This window comes from Carcharhinus amblyrhynchos, chromosome 18 (assembly GCF_965287045.1).
Source record: "Carcharhinus amblyrhynchos chromosome 18, sCarAmb.v2.hapA, whole genome shotgun sequence".
Lineage (NCBI taxonomy): Eukaryota > Metazoa > Chordata > Chondrichthyes > Carcharhiniformes > Carcharhinidae > Carcharhinus > Carcharhinus amblyrhynchos.
Window position 1 is genome coordinate 21,529,940 of NC_137341.1, and position 19,731 is coordinate 21,549,670.

The 19,731-nt window shown below is 42.1% G+C and overlaps 1 protein-coding gene across 1 annotated transcript in view; it reads left to right on the top strand.

Moving 5' to 3' along the window:
- Positions 1-1,050: 1,050 nt before the first annotated feature.
- Positions 1,051-19,731, top strand: part of LOC145355184 (testis-expressed protein 47-like) — a 55,243-nt gene continuing 36,562 nt past the window's right edge. The window contains exons 1-2 of the mRNA XM_080207097.1: positions 1,051-1,176; positions 18,215-18,287. Of these exons, the coding sequence (XP_080063223.1) occupies positions 1,051-1,176; positions 18,215-18,287 (199 nt within the window). The remainder of the gene's footprint in view (positions 1,177-18,214; positions 18,288-19,731) is intronic.

Consider the following 19,731-nt stretch of genomic DNA (forward strand, 5'->3'; position numbering starts at 1 on the left):
GAAAGCTGATCCTATGCCTGTTTACCGTGTTGGCACACCATTGCTTCAGTCAGGCTGGGGATCTGTGCTGTTCCCTTTGTTCTGTGGAGCAGCAGATGACTAGGGTGAAGACCGTTGCTCCTTCCTCAGGTATTACTATCATGGGGGATTGTATTTGAAGTGCTGCTGCTCTTGTTTCTCATCTGGATCTGAGGTAGAGTTGCATAAACTCTGGTCAAGCTGCTGAGAAGGCTGGAAAGTGCAAATCAAAGTCAAAATATTCCAAAATAGCAGAAATAAAACTTCCAAAGTTTTTGAAATCATCTCTAAAAGTGAAATCACGCTGTCAGAATAAGTCCTCTGAGCAAAATTATTTCACTTAAACAAAGAAGCTCTGCATTTAAAGGCTTTCTAGCTGATGAATTATTCAGTCACATCAATCCCTTTTTGCTTTCATCTTGTTGAACTTGACATGTTTCAAACAGTGTAGGGAATCTGTATGTTGGCAGTTAAAGCCAGAATCCAGAGTGAAAGGTGTAGTCAATCGGCATTTTGCATATTTAAATTTCAGTCCCTCCAGTTGCAAGGGTGCTTTCCGGTGCTTAGAATTGTGCCTTAGTTAACTATGGAAGTCATCTGGTTCCTACAGGGTTCCCAACACATGTTAATACCCCCACACACACTGACACTCAAACCTTACCTCTCCACTTTGCAGGTTAAAATCCCTCCCAATATACTCCTAAAAGATGTAAAGAAATTAAAGTTCTGTGGATGAAGAAAGAGATTAAGACTAAACTGAAACTGAAATGACAATCTACAGAATGTTCAGTGGAACCTTTTATTGTGATGTGTGGCTGCTGTTTAGTTTTGAATATAATAACCAATGAACAGTCTTCCTTGATGGTGAGGCAATACATGTAAAAACCAGTGCCATCTTCCCAAGCCCATTTTCTACACAATCTGAATATTACCAGGTTCCCTGACAGCAAGCCTCTGAAAGCAACATTACTTTTTCAATAACTGATAAATCTCTCTGAGATTGACACACCTGAAGGTCATCAGACAATTGAAATGGCTTCATCAGTTTTCACTGCCAGTTATGCATCTACCAACATATCGCAAAGTGAGAAACTGGCAACAGTGGAGAGAAACTCACTGTATATGAACCTTCAAGACCTGCAATGCTTCCTCAATAAGGTATGGCACCATTCATTAGTGATTGCTAAGGGTTAGGTTCATTTAGGGCTCTACTGGGAATGTGTCCATCAGATAAAGTTGTGATTCGATTGTTAACGTTGTGGCTTTCCGAAGCCCACAATAAAAAGTAAGTTATTGAGGGCTTCCCAGTGAAGAGTCTGTAAACCTAAATCACCCTTGGAGAGAGGGGCATTGGACATGAGGTTACATCTGAGTGAGACTTAGATTGATTGAGGAATTGGGAATTTGATCCAGGTGGAAATACAGAGGGGCAGTTTTTCCACTTTTTATCGACCTTCAATGTTTAGTGAGTTTCATTCCTTGCCTTCAGGCTAGGTGAGTGCAACTTTCTATTACTTTATCCATATAAATTATTAACTAGTTGACTAATTAAATAAAAACGTTCAACAGAAATGGCAGGGCTGGCGGTGTGCCGTGACTGCGGCATGTGGGAATTTGGAGAATGCACTAGATTCCTTGTCCACCATATCTCTGGAAAGTTTGCAACTTAGGCAACTTCAGCTCAGATCTAAATTGCAGGCATTGTAGGACATCAGGGAGCAACAGAGTTACCTCAATACTTTGTTCCAAGAGGTTAGGCAGAACTTTAGAGCTGATCAATGATAAGGGACAAGGGTTCTGACTGCAAGTCAGAGAACCAGCTTGTAGTGGCGGAGGAACATCAACCCCTGATTTTTTTAATAGTGAGGTGCCTGTTAGCTCTGTAGATGAGCAACTGACCTTGCCCTCGTGAAGGAGGTCATTTAAGTGGGAGAGGCAAGAGCAATATAGTAGTGATAGGAGACAGGATAGTCAGGGTGATAGGTATTGTTCTCTGCAGCCATGACCGGGGGCTCTGAATGTTGTATTGCCTGCCCAGTGTCAGGGTGAAGGACATCTCCTCGCAGCTGGAGAGGAATTTGGAATGGGAGGCGAAGGATCCAGGTATATTAGTCCACGTGGGAATCAACCACATAAATAGAACCAGGAATGATGTTCTGCTGAGAGAATTTGAGGAGTTAGGGCCCAAATTAAAATGCAGAGCATCAGTGGTAATCATTTCTGGATTTTTATCTGAGCCACAGACAAATTGGCATAGGGTCAAGCAAATTAGAGAATTAAACACATGGTTCAAAGAGTGGTATAGGAAGAAGGAGTTCAGTGATGGGGCAGTGAACATAGGAATATAGGAATTAGACGCAGACATAGGCAATTCAGCCCTTCAAGCCTGCTCCGCCTGTCAGGTTCGTTTTTCAGAGGCCCCTATGTACTTGATACAAGAGCAAGACACTGATCTGTATAAGAAAACCCAATCCTTTATTTTCAAACAAGTACAAACTTCTGGAGGATCACTGTACTAACTCAGCACAGTGTGCTAAGCTTCACCAAGCAATACTCTCCAAACAGGGGGCAGTCCCACCCTTTATATGCTTTTTACAATTAGTCATGTTCACGCAGTATAATTTCACCCAGATCACGTGCTTAGCAACAGCAAGAGTAAGTACAAAGACAGTATGTGAGTAAAACCACAAATGTGGTGAAAACACATTTTGGTTGCCATCGAAACTGCATGTCTGCCATTGCTCGAATGTGAGATAGCAACCGTTCCCATATATCTTGGGACACTGCCTTCCTCATAAAGCGGATGTTATCTCCTTCAAACAAAGACAGCATCAGCCAAGTTCCATCTAAACCGGTTTACTCGAGAGGAGTTGTTATTTGCAAGGCCGTGGTGACAGTTCAGAATAGGGAATATGTGCTGATACCAGCACAAATTGTTCCAAACAGCAAGATGCAGTTAATCACAGCTTTCAAGCTAAGAATTTACTTCACTTTATCTTACAGCAGTTTTGCAGAAGCTCAGCTTGCACACCTTTTGTACAAATGGCCAAGATCATAGGAAATTCATGGGATGTTAACCCCTTAACATCTCACGCCATTCAATCAGATGATGGATGATCTCTTCCTGGTCTCAAATTCACCTCCCTACCTGTTCCCCATATCCTTCTAACCTGTTTTTTTTAAATCAGAAATAAATCTAACTCCATCCTAAAACCATTTAATGATTCAGAGAGTTCCACAAATTCACCACCCTCTGGAAAAGTAGTTCCTCCTCATTGAGTTTTAAATCTATCGCCTCTCATCCTATATTTGTTCATTTTGCCCCACAAGGGGAAATATTTGGTCAATGCTTACTTTATCAATCCTTTCAGTATTTTATACTAAAATATAGTATAGAGGATGGCACAATGGCACAATGGTTGGTACTGCTGCCTCACAGACCAGGGACACCAGTTTGATTCCTGGATTGGATCACTGTCTGTGCGGAGTCTGCATGTTCTCCTTGTGTCTGCATGGGTTTCCTCTGGGTGTTCCAGTTTCCTCCAAAAGGTGCACTGGTTAGGTGCATTGACCATGGTAAATTCTCCCTCAGTGTACCTGAACAATGCTGGAGTGTGCGGTCTAGGAGATTTTCACAGTAACTTCATTGCAGTGTTATTGTAAGCCAACTTGTGACACTAATAAATAAACTTTAAATATACCTCAATCAGATCTCCCCTCATCCTTCTAAACTCCTGTGAGTGTAAGCCCAAGCTATTTCATCTCTCCTCATAAGTCAACACTTTCATCCCCAGAATCAATCTTGTGAATCTCCTCTGAACTGCCTCCAATGCCATCATATCTTTCCTCAAAATTAAGGAGGCCAAAACTGGACACAATACAACAGATGTGATCTCACCAACACTCAAAACAATTGCACAACAATTCTCTACTTTCATACTCCAGTCCCTTTGCAATAAATGCTAACATTCCATTTTCCTGTTTTACATGCTGTACCTGCATTCCAACTTTCTGTGATTCATCCCAGATCCCTCTGCGCAATTGCATTTTGAATCTGCTTTCCATTTAGGTAATAATTTGCCTTTCTATTTTTTTGGCCAAAATGGATAACCTCACACTTATTCACATTAAACTCCATCTGCCAAATGTTGGTCCATTGTCCGTGCCTATCTATAACCATCTGTAAAATCTTTATCTCCTCTTCACTGCCTGCTTTCCCACCTATTTCACTGTCATCCACAGATTTTACTATGTTACTACTCTGTCCCTGTTTGCAGATCATTTATATAGATTGTAAACACTGACATCCATATTCAGGGAAGAGTAAGGTATTTTGTTGGTTAGGCTCCAATTTGAACTTCTGTCAGCTGGAGTACAGTGTGGGAAGTGCAGGTGTTTTGGGGGGAAGAATAAAAAAGCAGAGCATTATTAAGTGGAGAACAACTGCAGAATGCTGAGATGCAGAGTGGATTAGGTATTCTCGTGCAAGAGTCACAAAAGATTCGAATGCAGATACAGCATGTTACTAAGAAAACAAATGAAACTTTATCTTTTATTATGAAAGGAATTCAATGCAAAAGTAAGACTGTTATTCTTCAGTTAGACAAGGCCGTGGTGACAATGCATCTCAAATACTGTGTGCAGTTTTGGTCTCGTTATTTAAGCAAAGATGTAAATGCATTGTAGGTGGTTCAGAAGCAGTTTACTAAATTGACACCTAGCATGAGCATGTTGGTTTATGTGAAAAGTTGGAAAAATCACTAGAGTTTAGGAGAGTGAGCAGTCATTTGGTTGAAGTATATAAGATCCTGAATATTATTGTAAAGGATATTTTCCCTTGAGGCTGAGTCCAGAACTAGAGGACACTGTTTTAAAATTAGGGATTGCCCTTATTGACAGAGAAGAAGAGAATTTTTTTTCAAAGGGTTGTGCGACATTGCAACTTTCTGTCTCACGAAGTTGTGGGATCACTGAATACATTCAAGGTGGAGTTAGATAGATTCTTGTTAGGCAAGAAAATCTAAGTTTATCAAGGGTAGATGGGGATTGCAAAACTCAATACAAACAGATCAGCCATGATCTTCTCAAAAGGTGGCACAGACTTGAGGGGTCAAATGGCCTACAGCTCCTATTTTAGATGTTTGTATGATAGTGTTGTGGGAAATTCACCGCTTTGGAGTCAGACTTGGCGGTTCAACAAACAGCTTTATTTGGACAAAGCTTTGGGAGAAGCACTGGCACTCTGCAGTACAGGCAGCCACTTCTCAACTATATAATGGTAGTTGAGCATCTTTTATACTTTGTAGATAATAGACAGTACGGACATTAGCCATTAGCATATCATTACAAGTTGAGTAGACAGTACAGACATCGACAGTTAACACACATTGTTATACATAGACAAGTACGGACATTGACAGTTATCACATCATTGTACATAGAATAGATACATTTATGCAGTTATGTCCTCTATCAATGACTGATCTTGTTATATACATTTATACATTAATGTCCCCATCAGTGGCTGATCTTGTTATCAAACTCATTGTTCTGTGTCTGCTTTTATCTCAAGTTTAAGATGCCTCAAGGTCTGACCTGTTTCCTGCAATAATTTAAACACTACAGGTTTAACTCTTTGTGTAATGTCTGAGCCCAAAGTCAGTGCTTCTTAATGTCCCTTCCCAGAGTCCATTTTGTGTGCCAGGTAACCATTTTGTATCCTTCACTTTGATTTCACTCCAACAACTCCCCTTTTTGGTCAGGATTATAATTTAATAATCCAGAGACCAACAACAGCAGCATTGTTCAAAGGTAGATGTTCATCTTCTTTCCTTGCCCGTATTCCTTGGTATCTTCGGGGGTTCCCATCATGTATTCTTCCTCAATGATTACATTAGCTCCTGACACAATTTGAGTCATCATTACTTTGCAACAGACATTAAGGCATCCAACAATTAGCCAACAATTACTAATGCAATGAGAATGGTCAGTCCATGTATTAAATAGGATCCCCAGGATTCCACCCCCCCCAACCTCGCTGCCCCCCCACCCCCACCAACCCAACTAGCCATTTGAGCCAGCTACTCCCTTTCTTGGGTCCTTGTCTAAAGTCATCAAGCTGTTTTCTTATGTTATTAATGACTTGGGTGATGTTATAGGATTCATCTGTGACATGTGTTACACATTTGTCTCCTATTATTGTGCATACTCCCCCTGTTGGGCTAACTGGTAGTCTACTGCATATCGGGTCTGCTGTGCGTATAATCTTAATTCAGCCATTTCTTGCTTGACAGCTTCCAGTGCTTTTGACGTACTGTTTCCCAGGACTGTTAGTCCCAGATAGTATTGTTCCTGTTTTTGGCACTAATTACTCCTGCTGCTCCCCCCTCCCCCCCTCAGGACTCCAAGGAACCCGTATCCCAGTGATGATCCCAGTGTGCCCTGGGTTTCCCAATCAGGATGTGGGTATGCCAGCGTTGGACTGGCGTAAACACAGTAAAAAGTCTGACAACACCAGGTTTTAGTCCAACCGATTTATTTGATAATACTCACAAGCTTTCGAGGTTTCCCTCTTCGTCAACTCTCCATTCACCTGACGAAGAGGGAAACCTCGAAAGCTTGTGAGTATTATCAAATAAATCGGTTGGACTAAAACCTGGTGTTGTCAGACTTTTTACTGTGTTTCCCAATCAGCACAGAATTCTTGCTGATGGCCTGGGTTACTATCTTTCTCCGGATATAACCCCTCTGAGGGCATGGAATAGTGAGTGGTCCTATTGTTCCTACTGCAAAAAGGATCAGAAGGGAGAGATGGTGTTGCTGTTGTGTAGATGCCATTGAAGAGGAATACAAATTACCCCTTAGCCCAGTAGCGTTTAGTGTCCTGATTATTGGTTTGTGTATACTGCCAATTGCTCGGTTTACTTGACTCCCCGTTTGATCCCACCACTTGGTAAGTATCAAACGGGTATGTCCTTTCGGCTGAGCTGGCATGAGTCCCATTACACTGTCCACAAATGAGCTGCCTCCCCGCGGTTACATTCGGGCATCTCTACTCGTTATAGGCACAAGTAAACTGACCTCTATTTACCTGACAGTGCTGATGGACACACTATGCCTGTACACAGGAATCATTCTTGGGGATCAAGGCATATGCATATTCCCATTCCTGCCCCGAAAAACAAAGCGGGTAGCTTGCATTATCTGAGCAAGTTTTTCCTCCCACCCCCGGAGCTCCCTGCACACAGGATCTGTGGGATTTACAAGTTCCACACATCTTCCCTGTATACCCCTTTTATATTTGCCAATTTGTCCTTCACTTGGTGCATCTGAGATATCTGTTGTATGTAAGTCATGGTGGGGAATCCACCCAAGGGTGGCCACAAATAGGGCTTCTACAGATTGGGCTAACGGGTAACATACAATTGGATTCCCGTGTAAATGTATATGAGCCTTGTAGAATAGGTTATCCTTTAGCCCAGTCAAGTTTGCAGTCGCAACAACACAAAGTAGTTCAATTACATACACGATCTTATACATGTCCGCAAAAAGCAGGTATCAATCTTATTAATTTAACAATTTTCTGAAAATTAGATTGCCAACCCGAACACATTAGTTACTCTTGCTTGTATTCAATACCTGCTTTGGGAAAAGCACTCTGGTCACTTTAATTCATTCATTAATTTCTTTGTGTAATTTCAGCTGTGTCCAATGTTTCCATATACCTTTCCTTCTTATGTCTAGTCAGGCACAGGTGTCTCCACTAATTATACCTTCATATGGCCCATTCCATTTTGGTGCAAACATTACCCTGATTTTTCGGGTAATGTTTTTACGAGGACGTGACTTCCCACTGTTGGGACATCAGGGAGCATTTCAAGCTCTCTTTGTGTGCCTCTTTCTTCCTGATTATCTTTCACTAAGTTACGCATCCCTTTTAGTTGGGCGCTTAGTTCCAAAACATATTTTTTGATTTTTTTTAATGGACTTACATTGATCCCACCTGTTATGATGCTTTCTGGTAATTGCATCACCCTTCCTGTCATTAGTTCATAAGGGGTTAATCTGGTTGTCCGGTTTGTGGTAGCTCTTAGCCTCATTAATATAGTAGGCAAAACTTCTGTCCACGTTTTTCTTGAAGTTTGTATGGCATTAGCCAGAGCATTCTTAAGGGTTCTGTTCATATGTTCCACCATTCCAGAACTCTGTGGGTGGTGAAGGATGTCAAATTTTTGTTTTATTCCTATCAATTGGCACACTGTTTTTACCACCTTTCCAGTGAAGTGCATCCCTTGGTCCAAATCAATTTGTAGGGGTACTCCCCATCTAGAGATTACCTCGTCTGCCAATATTCTAGCCACTATGGTAGCAGTACAATTTGTAGTAGGGAATGCTTCTACCCACCTGGTAAACTGGTCTATAATAACCAGACAATAGGTTTTGCCATGGGATTGTGGTAGTGGTCCTGTGAAATCTATTTGCAGCTGTTCCCAGAGCCCCTTTGGTCGGGGCTGGTGTCCCATCTTAATTTTTATGGGTCGACCAAGGTTATGTTGTGCACACATCACGCATCGGTAACAATGTTGGGCTTTGTCCCATCCCATTCCTTTCCATCGCCATTCCTTTCCATCACCATTCCTTTCCTATACTAGTTGCCATGGACTCTCTTCTCGCATGTGAGAGTCCATGGTGTAGTTCCAAGAGGATGTATTGTATGCACTCCGGTGCCATTACCTTATCATTTCGTCTCCAAACATTATCAGTCCCTTTGCTTGCTCCCTTTGCTTCCCACTTCTCCTTTTTCCTCTTTCGAGGTATCTTCATGTAAGTCCCGAATATCTACTTCATCTCCTGTCTGTCCCATTACTGCTATTGGCAGCTTGCCAACTACCTCCAGCTCTAAGGCTAATTGTGCTGCTCTATCTGCGGCTTGGTTCCTTTTGAAATTTAACCAATCTGGGTTATCTCTTCCTGGTTCTTTCTGGTGCACTTCAATTTTTATTATTGTAGCTTCACAGAGTTTCTCACTAGCTTTTAGCAATGCCTCGATCCTTTGATTGATAGGAGTTCTTCCCATGGTTACAAACCCCCTTCTACCCTATGCTGTCATATAGTCGTGTATTATCCCGAATGCGTACTTATTGTCTGTATATATGTTTATCGTCTTATCTTTAGCTAACTCTAGTGCCTTTGTAAGTACCACTAGTTCTGCCACTTGCGTGGGTAGACCTCCGTCAATTCTTTCTGATCTTACAGTTTCTTATCCTTCCACATATTTGCATGAACCATCTACAAACAGGGTCTCCTCAGCTGTTGTTAAAGGTACATCCTTTATTCTACCTTCTTCTATCTATATCCCCACAATTGTGTGGCTCTCCTGTGTCTAAAATCCCTTGTGCTGGATTATTCCCTATGTCCCTTATTATTATAACTGATTTGCTTGGAGGTAGGAGGACAGCTTCCCATTTAGCCCTTCTCATGTTTGAGATGGACCTTACCTTTCCTGTTTTCAGCATTTCCACCGAAGTGTGTTTGGTGTGGAGGATTATATTCCCTGTCATTATTATTGGCTTGCTAACCTTTACGGCCCAGTCAGCGCAATCTAAGGTGGCTATGCACTTTGGCAGTCCGGTGACTACTGGCCCTTCTGCTGTTGAAAAGTAACCTGTGGGTCTCCTTTTATCACCATGATTTGTGTTACCACTGCGGAATAGAACCCTCCCTTTGTTATAAGCCTCTTCCTGCTCAGGTCCCCATTCTATGGGGTTTAAAGCTGGTTTTCCCCCTTTGAATAGTCTTTGTATAGGTTCTGCCAATTTTGCAAATCCTGGGATAAAACTTCGGCTATAGTTAAACCGTCCCAGCAACTTCCTGACCCCTCCTTACGGTTATGGGCCGCGGCATTTGTTGTATCGCCTTCTTTCAGTCTGTTGGCATTTCTTCAAGCCCTTGGGGTATTAGGTGTCCTAGGTACAGGACGTGTGTTTTCCTGATTTGTGCCTTTTTGGGGCTCAACTTTAACCCTGTGGTTTTTAGTTCATTTAATACTAGGCATAGTGCTTCCTAATGTCCTGACTTAGATTCTGAAGCTATTAAGATATCATCTACATATTGTAGAATCGTGCTACCCTCTGGTAGTCCTACCCTGTTCAGGATGTCACTCATTACCCAATAGAAGAAAGCAGAGCAATTATGGAATCCCTGTGGTAGGCAAGTCCAAGTGTACTGTTTGTCTCCCACTGTAAAGGTGAATTTGTCTTGGGATTTGGGATCCAAGGGTAGAGACCAGAATCCATTGGCTATATCCAATACCGTAAATATTTTATGCTCCGGTGATAGTCCATTCAGGATTGTCAAGGGGCTTGCTACAATGGGAAGCAACTTGGACGTGACTTTATTGAGTCCGGTGTAATCTATTGTGAACCTATAACTTCCGTCGAGTTTGCCCACCAGCCAGGCTGGGGAGTTAGTGGTACTTATGGTTTCCTTCAGAATTCCTTTCTCCGCTACCCTTTAATTATCTCCACTACAGCTGCCCCTGCTTCTGGTTTTATTGGGTATTATCAGTGGGGCTTATGCTCCGGTCCAGGTATCTTTATCAGGTCCGTTTTAGTTAAGCCAGGATCTAATTTTGTCTCAGCCAATACTCCGAGGACGAGGCACAGATGGCGCCGAACTCTCCTGTGTCTAATTCCCAATCTCTGGTGGTGGCTGTGGCCACCTTAATAGTTTCGAGGTGACTTGTGAGTTTCCCTATTCTAGTTTTCCAATGTCCCGTTTTGGCCAGATTAATTCTCCCTTTCAACAGTCCATCAAAATCTTATATTCTTTCATTAAATTATGTCCCATTATTGTACTCTTGTTATTTTTACACACATAGAATCTCATCGGTATATACAAATTATTTATTTCTAGTAACATGGTCTCGCTCAGGTAGGCGAGTGTTTTGTTCCCTCCTATCCCTGTTAGGTAGATCATCCTACTTGTAGTGGGTAAGGGTAGGTCAGTGACAGATATGTGTGCTCCTGTGTCCATGAGCATCTCCCATTGTCTGCCTCCTACTACTGCAGACACATAAATCCTTCCTTCCTTCTTACCCTTATGAATGGGGGCTGCAGACCGTCAATCTTGCTGACCTCAGGGGTTCCTTAGTTCCTCCAATTCTGCTGTGGTCATGGATCAGGTCAGGGGTCTCCTATGTTTGTTCCAACACACTGCTTCTGTATGTCCATTTTTATTACAGTGATTACACTGTTTCCCACTGCTTCCAAATTTGTTTTCTTTTCTCAGGACACCGCAATCCCTTGCAAAGTGTCCTTGTCGGCCACAATTGTGACAGGTCCGTTTGGACTTAGTTGCACTCCTGCTACTGTAAGTGGCTACTCTTTCTTGTCTTACTCTTGTCTGGGATTTTCCTCTCCGCCTCCCAGTATGCCACTAGCCCATTCCACTAATTCATCATAATCCTGGGATATAATCACTCCCATTTTTAGGATGGTTTGGTGAGCACTAGAAAGCCCATCCTTGAAAACCTGGATGAACATTTGATCCCCTCGGCCTGGGTTTCCTTGCCCTGAGCATTCCTGGTATACTTGGAACAACCATTCCTCGTACTCAGAAGCTCCCTCCCTCTTTAGCTGCTTCGTCATTGTAATTCTATTCCAGTTAGTAGGAGCAGTTCCTAAAACTCTCTGGACTTCTGTTTTAAACTGGGTGAAGGGTGCCTGTTGGGCATTTATTTCTGCTGTTATGGTGACTACATGTGTCCAATGTCCCCCACTGTAATCTTGTGCTGGGGGAGTGGCAGGTCCTCCTGCCTCCACTTATCCACTGGACATGCTGCCCTGACCAATTGGTGTATGTCCCTTAGGTGCAGTTGGTGGCCTACCCATGCCGTATCTAATTCTTCCCAAAATTTAGAGTTTGTGCTTCCAGGTTGTAGTTTACCCAGGGAAACCATTATCTGCTGTCTTTCGCCTGGGGTGAATGGTTTATAATTTGCTGTTGGCTGTGCGTCTGTACCCCCTTGGGTTACTGGCACTAAGTTGTGTTCTAGCACTTCCTATTTCTCTGGAGGGACAGTTGGTCCCTGCTGTGTATACTCATAAGAGGGCAGAGGAACAGTTTCCCCTCCCCACTGATTCTCCTCTAACACTCGGTTTCGTTTCTCCAGATCCCTTATTCTAGATTCTAACTTTCTAATCTTCTCTTTATCTTCGTTCCACTTTTTGATGGAAGAGACTACTTGTTCAATTAGTCCTGCTAATAGATGTACTAGTAATACGCCTGCCTTCTTTGTCTTGTCTCTCTTTTCCCCATCTATCGATTTTCACTGCTGTTCTAAGGTTTGAGAAGCATCCCAGTCATCACTTTGCTTCCTCTTCATTAACGCATGTTTGTCTGTCATGTACATTTCAATAAGAGATCCTGCAGGTCCCCTCTTAACTTTTTTATCTGCCATCTTGCAGACTTCATTATCCCCCGGTCACTGTTGCCTCCTTGGCAATGTGTTTCATACACTGTACAGCCACGATTACTTCCTAGCTATGTGTTTCTCCTCCGTAAGGGACTTCACTACTTCCAGCCACAATTACTACCCTAGCATTGTGTTTCTCCACCATTAAGAGTTTCTATTTATACTCACAGCTACTATTACCACCTCGGCAACGTGTTTCTTCACCGGAGTCCAGCTCTAGATCAGAGTGATCAGTTCCTTTTTCTGCACCGCTTTACAACATTGACAGTCCAGTACCCAACTTTACAAACTTTCGTGCAAACAGGTGGCAAACGCTGCGTTTGTTCGCCACTACAGAGTTTGATGTTAACCGACCTTTGCCATTTGTGCTTCATGATCCTAAGTGCCCTTGGTGCCTCTAAGTCCAGGGTCCTGACCTTTCCGTGGGGGACTTCCCCCTCTTAACAATCAGTCTAATGCGGCGGGTTTGAGATAGGCACTTCCTTGTCCTCTAGTCAGTCAGCACAAGTAATAATCAATCAATACTTATTACTATACCATCAACCATCAGTACTTATCGCTACAATACCCCTTAATTTTTACCCCTTATAAACTGTATTGTTAACTCCACCTGACTCCCACAGATTCAATGATCTCTACCCTGGTTTGCCGATCATGGCCAACCGATCGAACTTACCACCAGTAGTGAGATCCTGCCCGACTACGCCAATTTGTTGTGGGAAATTCACCACTTCGGAGTCAGACATGGAGGTTCAACAAACAGTTTTATTCGGACAAAGCTTTGGGAGAAGTGCTGGTACTCCACAATACAGGCAGCCACCTTCTCAACCATATAATGGTAGTTGAGCATCTTTTATACTTTGTGGATAATAGACAGTATGGAATTAGCTGTTAGCACGTCATTACAAGTTGAGTAAACCATTTGGATATCGACAGTTAACACATCGTTATACACAGACAGGTACAGACATTGACAGTTATCACATCATTGTACATAGAGTAGGTACATTTATGCAGTTATGTCCTCTATCAATGGCTGATCTTGTTACATACATTTATGCATTTATATCCCCATCAGTGGCTGATCTTGTTATCAAACTCATTGTTCTGGGTCTGCTTTTATCTCAAGTTTAAGGCGTCTCAAGGTCTGACCTGTTTCCTGCAGTAATTTAAACAATACAGGTTTTAACTCTTTGTGTAATGTCAGCTCAAGAACAGCTTCTTCCCTGCTTACATCAGATTTTTGACCTACCTCATATTAAATTGATCTTTCTCTACACCCTGGGTATGACTGTAAGACTACATTCTACATTCTCTCCTTTCCTTCTCTGTGAACTGTATGCTTTGTATAGTGCACAAGAAACAATACTTTTCCCTGTATACTAACATATATGACAATAATAAATTAAATCAAATTAATACATAGCATATATGCATGCTTATTAAAACACAACTTTGCCAATGAAATTGTACTTCTGGAATTAAATATGCAGCAAAAGAACAGCATGTGCCTTCAGATTCACCACTGTTTAAAGGTGATTGTTGGAGGCAAGGTCATCTTCTGGTGGGTTTGGACTAAGTAAGAGCTTCTGTTTTTGTGTTGGGATCTTCATTGAACTGGGAAGAGAAAGCAGTGATGCATTAAGATCATATGGTGGGTTGTGAAAGGAGAAAAGGCATGGCTGACTGAAGGAGGTGATAGCTCTATAAAGATGCATGGAAGGATCGAGGGAGGAAACTGGACTAGATGGAAAAGTCAATGTGTACAGACAATTGGTCAAGCATTAATTTTGGGGACAGCAAGGGTTTTTTATGGAAGATCAATGGTGAGATCCTGAGATTCTAGTGTAAGGGAGTGAAGGTTGAGGATGACGGTTGACAGGTCGAGACTAACAAGGACGGTTTCAGTGTTCCAGAGTGTTGCCCAATGACGCTAAGGGGATGTTCTAAGGTTAACGATAGTTGGTCAAGGATGACGGTGGTTGTGGGTGGGTTGAGGATCACCAAAGGCTTTAGCAAGGGTGATAGAATGAGGGCCTTGGGGTGATGGAGGGAAGGTCAAAGGTGACTGAGAGGATTCAGGGTAATGACTTTCATTGCCAAGGATTTAGGGGAGTGAGGGTGTGGGGGGTGGGGAGGCAGAGGTGGTGGTGACAGAGGTGGGAAAGGTTGCAGCATATCCCAGAATTACAAACTCCTCATAGGCAGCCAGTGACGCTGCCTGGATGCTATTTGAATATTTGAGACTTTCGATCCCATGAGGTAATGCCCATATCCGCCCATAGTTGATGAAAGCCCAAACACTGCATGTCTAATTAACTGATTGCCATGTAATTTCCTGTGACCAGTCACTCTGCCTCCAAGTGGAAATGCTGTGCACTTCTGGTCCCACTGTCAAGGCCCTCAATGAGAAAAGAATTCCACCCAACATGTGGGGGTGTTTGGGGAGAGGACATCCAAATTATCTGGCTCACATTAAGTCCCAAGTACTGCCTCAAGAGTTTTTTTAGCGACTCACAGTTCAAGATTCATGATGTGACACCTTTAAATCATTGCAAATGTCAGTTTTATCAACAAATTAAAGTTGTATTGTGGTTATACCTCAGAGTTCCTCTAATACCTAAAGAAAATCCAGAGGTAAAACAGGTGAGAACCTGAAACACTACATCAGTGTTTCCCTCCCTCCCTCCCTCCTCTAATCAAAAGAAAGGGCACTGTGAGGAGGACAAGCAAGGTAAAAACAAGGTGTGGTCTTGCCCTGCTGCAATATTAGAGGACACAAGGGAAAGAGCTGATTGGTAAGTAGAAGTTTGGATAAATATTTAATAATTTTATCACTTGTAGTCTTAGAGGTAATTTCTGTGGTTTATAGTTTGTAAAAGTTATATTCGGCAGGCAGTGAAGGGATCTCCTGTGGCTATACCCTGCAAAACGGATGTACGATTTTGGATACTCTTGAGGAATGGCCTCTCAGGGGAAAACAGCAGCAACCAAATCTGTTGCACTATGATTGGTTCTGCTGCAGAAGGAGTAAAAAGTGTGGAAATGCAATAGTTATGGGGGATTCTATTGTAAGGGGAATAGGTTGTCGTTTCTGTGGCCGCAAATGAGACTACAGGATGGTATGTTGCCTCCCTGGTGCTAGGGTCAAGGATGTCCTGGTTTGGCAGAAGGACATTCTGTAGGGGGAGGGCAAATAGCCAGTGGTGATAGTACATGTTGGTACGAATAACATAGGTGAAAAAAAGGATGAGATCCTAAAACAGAATATATATAGCAAGCTCGGAAACAAGCTGAAAAGTAGAACCTCAAAGGTAGTGATATCAGGATTACTACCTGTGTCATGTGATAGTCAGAGTTGAAACAGCTGAATACATGGCTGAAAAGATTGTATTTGGAGAAAGGTTTCAAATTCCTAGGACATTGGAACCGGTTCTGGGGGAAGTGGACTTATACAAACTGGACGGGGTTACATCAGGGCAGATCGGGAGTGATGTCCTTGGGGGGCTATTTGCTAGAATGGTTGGGGAGGGTTTAAAGTAATATGGCCCGGGGATGGGAACCTTTGCAAGAATTCAGAGCAGAGGGAATTAAGAATAAGAGGAAAAGTAAGGCGAATAAAGAAAGTGATAGGCAGAGAAATCAAGGGCCTAAATCAGATAAGGACCAGGTAAAAAATGTAAGAAAAGGAAAAGAAATGTTAAAAGTGCCCACCTTAAGGTTTTGTACCTGAATGCTCGGAGTATTTGAAACAAAGTGGATGAATTAGTTGCACAGACATATGTAAAGGGTATGATATAGTTGGCATTACGGAGGCAGGGCTCCAAGGTGAGCAAGGATGGAAAGTAAACATTGAGGGTTATTCAGAAGGGTAGGCGGAAAGAAAAAGGTAGTGATTAAAGATGATATTGATATGCTATTTAGAAAAGATGATAGATGATGTGGAATCTGTATGGGTTGAGTTAAGAAAAAACAAGGGGCAAAAGCATTGGTGGGGGTGGTATACAGACCACCAAACTATAGTGGTAATGTGAGGAAAAGCATTAGACGGGAAATCAGAGGTGCATGTGTTAAAGGAGCATCTGTGATTATGGGCAACTTTAATCTGCAAATCAACCTAGTCTATACAATAGAAGAGGAATTTCTGGAGTGCATACGGGGTGGTTTTCTGGAGCAATACATTGAGGAACCAACAAGGGATGAGGCCATATTGGACTGGGTATTGTGCAAGAAAGGATTAGTAGCAATCCAGTTATGAGAGAGCCCTTGGGGACGAGTGACCATTATATGGTATAATTCTTTGCCAAGGTGGATAGTGACATAGTTGATTTTGAGACCAGGGTCCTGAATCTCAATAAAGGTAACTATGATGGTATGAGGCATGAATTGGCCATGATGGATTGGAAGCATTACTGAAAGAAAAGACAGTGGACAGGCAATGGCAGGCATTTAAGGAATGAATAGGTGAACTCCAGAAGTTGCTTATTTCTGTTTCACACAAGAGTGGTAAGGGAATTGTGGCCAAACCATGGCTTACAAGGGAAATTAGAGACAATATCAGATTCAAGGAAGAAACATATAATTGGAAAGAAAAAGCAATAGGCCTGAGGATTGGGAGCAGTTTAAAATTCAGCAAAACAGGACCAATGGATTGATTAAGAAGGGAAAAATGACATATGAAAGTAAGCTAGCAGGGAACGTAAAAACTGACTGTAAAAATTTCTATAGTTACGTAAAGAGAAAAAGATTGATAAAAACGAATGTCGGCCCCTTACAGTCAGAAATAGGAGAATTCACAATGGGGAATAAAGAAATGGCTGAGGAATTAAATTATACTTTCCTTCAGTCTTCACAAAGGAAGAAGTGAATAATATGCCAGAAGTGACAGATTGGAGGGTAGCTAATGTAAGTCCACTATTCAAAAAGGGAGGTAGTGAGAAAACTGGGAACTATGGACCAGTGAGTCTAATGTCAGTACTGGGGAAGTTGCTTGAGTCTAACATCAAGGATTTCATAACTCAGCATTTGGAAGCCAGTGGTATAATCAGATAAAATCAGCATGGATTTGCTAAAGGGAAATTATGCTTGAAGAATCTATAGGAATTTTTTGAGAATGTAACTAGTCAAGTTGACCAAGGAGAACCAGTGGATGTGGTTTATTTACACTTCCAGAAGGCTTTCAACAAGGTCTCACATAACAGACTACTATGTAAAGTTAGAGCATATGGGTTTGCAAGTAATCTTGAGATGGATAGAAAGCTGATTAGCAGATAAGAAGCAAAGAGTTGGCATAAATGGGACTTTTTCTGATTGGCAGTCAGTGACTAGTGGGCTTCCACAGGGATCTATGCTGGGACTCCAACTGTTCATAGATATATTAATGATTTGGAAGAGGGAACTGAATGTATTATCTCCAAATTTTTAGATGCTACAAAGTTGGGTGGGAGGATGAGCTGTGAGGAGGTTGCAGAGGTGCTTCAGCGTGATTTGGACAGGCTGAGTGTGTGGGCATCTGCATGCCAGATGCAGTATAGTATGGATAAATGTGAGGTTATCCACTTTGGTAGCAATAATAGGAAGACAGATTATTACTTGAATGGGTGTAAATTGAGAGAGATGGATAGTCAACCAGACCTTGGTGTCCTCGTGCAGTAGTCACTGGAAGATAAATTATTTAAATGTCTTGATGCGATTTTGATCTACAGTTTTCCATTTTAACAGAAATTTATTCTGCACAGATTAGTTTACATCAGTGCATTTGATCCGGAGATGTCAGACAGGAAACAAATTGCAGGTATGGAAACAGTTAGTTCATAAATAATTGAAGAAATATCAGGTAAAAATGTTTTACGACTTTGCTGTTTGGAAATAGGCAGCTTTGCCGGAATTATCATCTTGATGTTCACATGGTTTATCAGAGATTGTCCATATGAAGGTAAGGAATGTAACGAAGTATGTTAATGAAGGATTTAGGGTTCCCAACCAAGCAACTTATAGTTGTGAATCTTGCTAAAAGCCTAACCAGAAACATACTATAGCCATTGGGGAATTCATTGATTTGCAGGTTCATCTGGAACCAGGTGGGAAGAATTGTGGCTCCCAAAAATGGATCCACTCATCCAGGTCCCAATCATGATCCAAGATGGTTAATTATTCATTTACAGTGATGTTAGAATACTGAGAACTGTGCACATTTATTAAATCATTGAGTCTGCTAAGGAAGGTTTACTTGGTTCTAAGCTTCCATCATTGAGGTTGTCATATTGTGCTTGGAAACTCTGTTTACCTCCAACTACCTCCAGAGGAATACTGGAAAGAATAATACAGGTTTTACAGTAATGGTGCAGCATATAGAAAATATTACAGTGAAGAATTGTGTGCATGTGTATGTGTGTGGAGGGGGAGGGTCAAGTATATTACAAAGAAGAGTGTGATTTATATTAAAAATAGAGAAAGTTCAGAGAGGGTGTGGGATATATAAGAGAGCTTTATAGTGAAGGGAAACAGAAAGGGATACAATGAAGAGAATAGCACACCCTTTCAAAGAACAAAGGAAAGTATTGCACAGGAAAAGGCCCTTCAGCCCTTCAATCCTGTGCTGATCATGATGCCCTCACTCTGTCTTACTCGGTCCGTCTCCCTCTATTCCCTCCCCATTCATGTACCCAACAAGATGCCTTTCAAATGTTGCTAATGTGCCTGCTTCTACCACCTCATCTGACAGCACGATCCAGGCACCCACCACTCTCTGCATGAAAAACTTCCCTCACACATCTCCTTTAAACATTCCCCATCTCACCTTGAACCTTTGCCCCCTTGTAATTGGCATTTCCACCCTGGGAAAAAACCTCTGACTATCCACCTGTGTATGCCTCTCATAGTTTGGTAGACCTCTATCAAGTCTCCCTTCAACCTCCATCTTTTCAGTGAAAACAATCCTTGTTTATTCAACCTCGCCTCATAGTCAATGCCCTCAAGACCAGATAACATCCTGGTGAATATTCTTTGCACTTTCTCCAAAGCTTCTGCGTCCTTCTGTTAGTGTGGTGACCATAACTGCATGCAATACTCCAAGTGCAGCCTAACCAAGGTTTTATATAGCTGCAGCATGATCTGTCAACTCTTGTAGTCAGTGCCCCAGCTGATGAAGTCAAACATGCCATATGCCTTCTTAATCATCTTGGCCATCTATGTCACCACTTTTAGGGAACTGTGGACCTACACACCTGATCTATTAA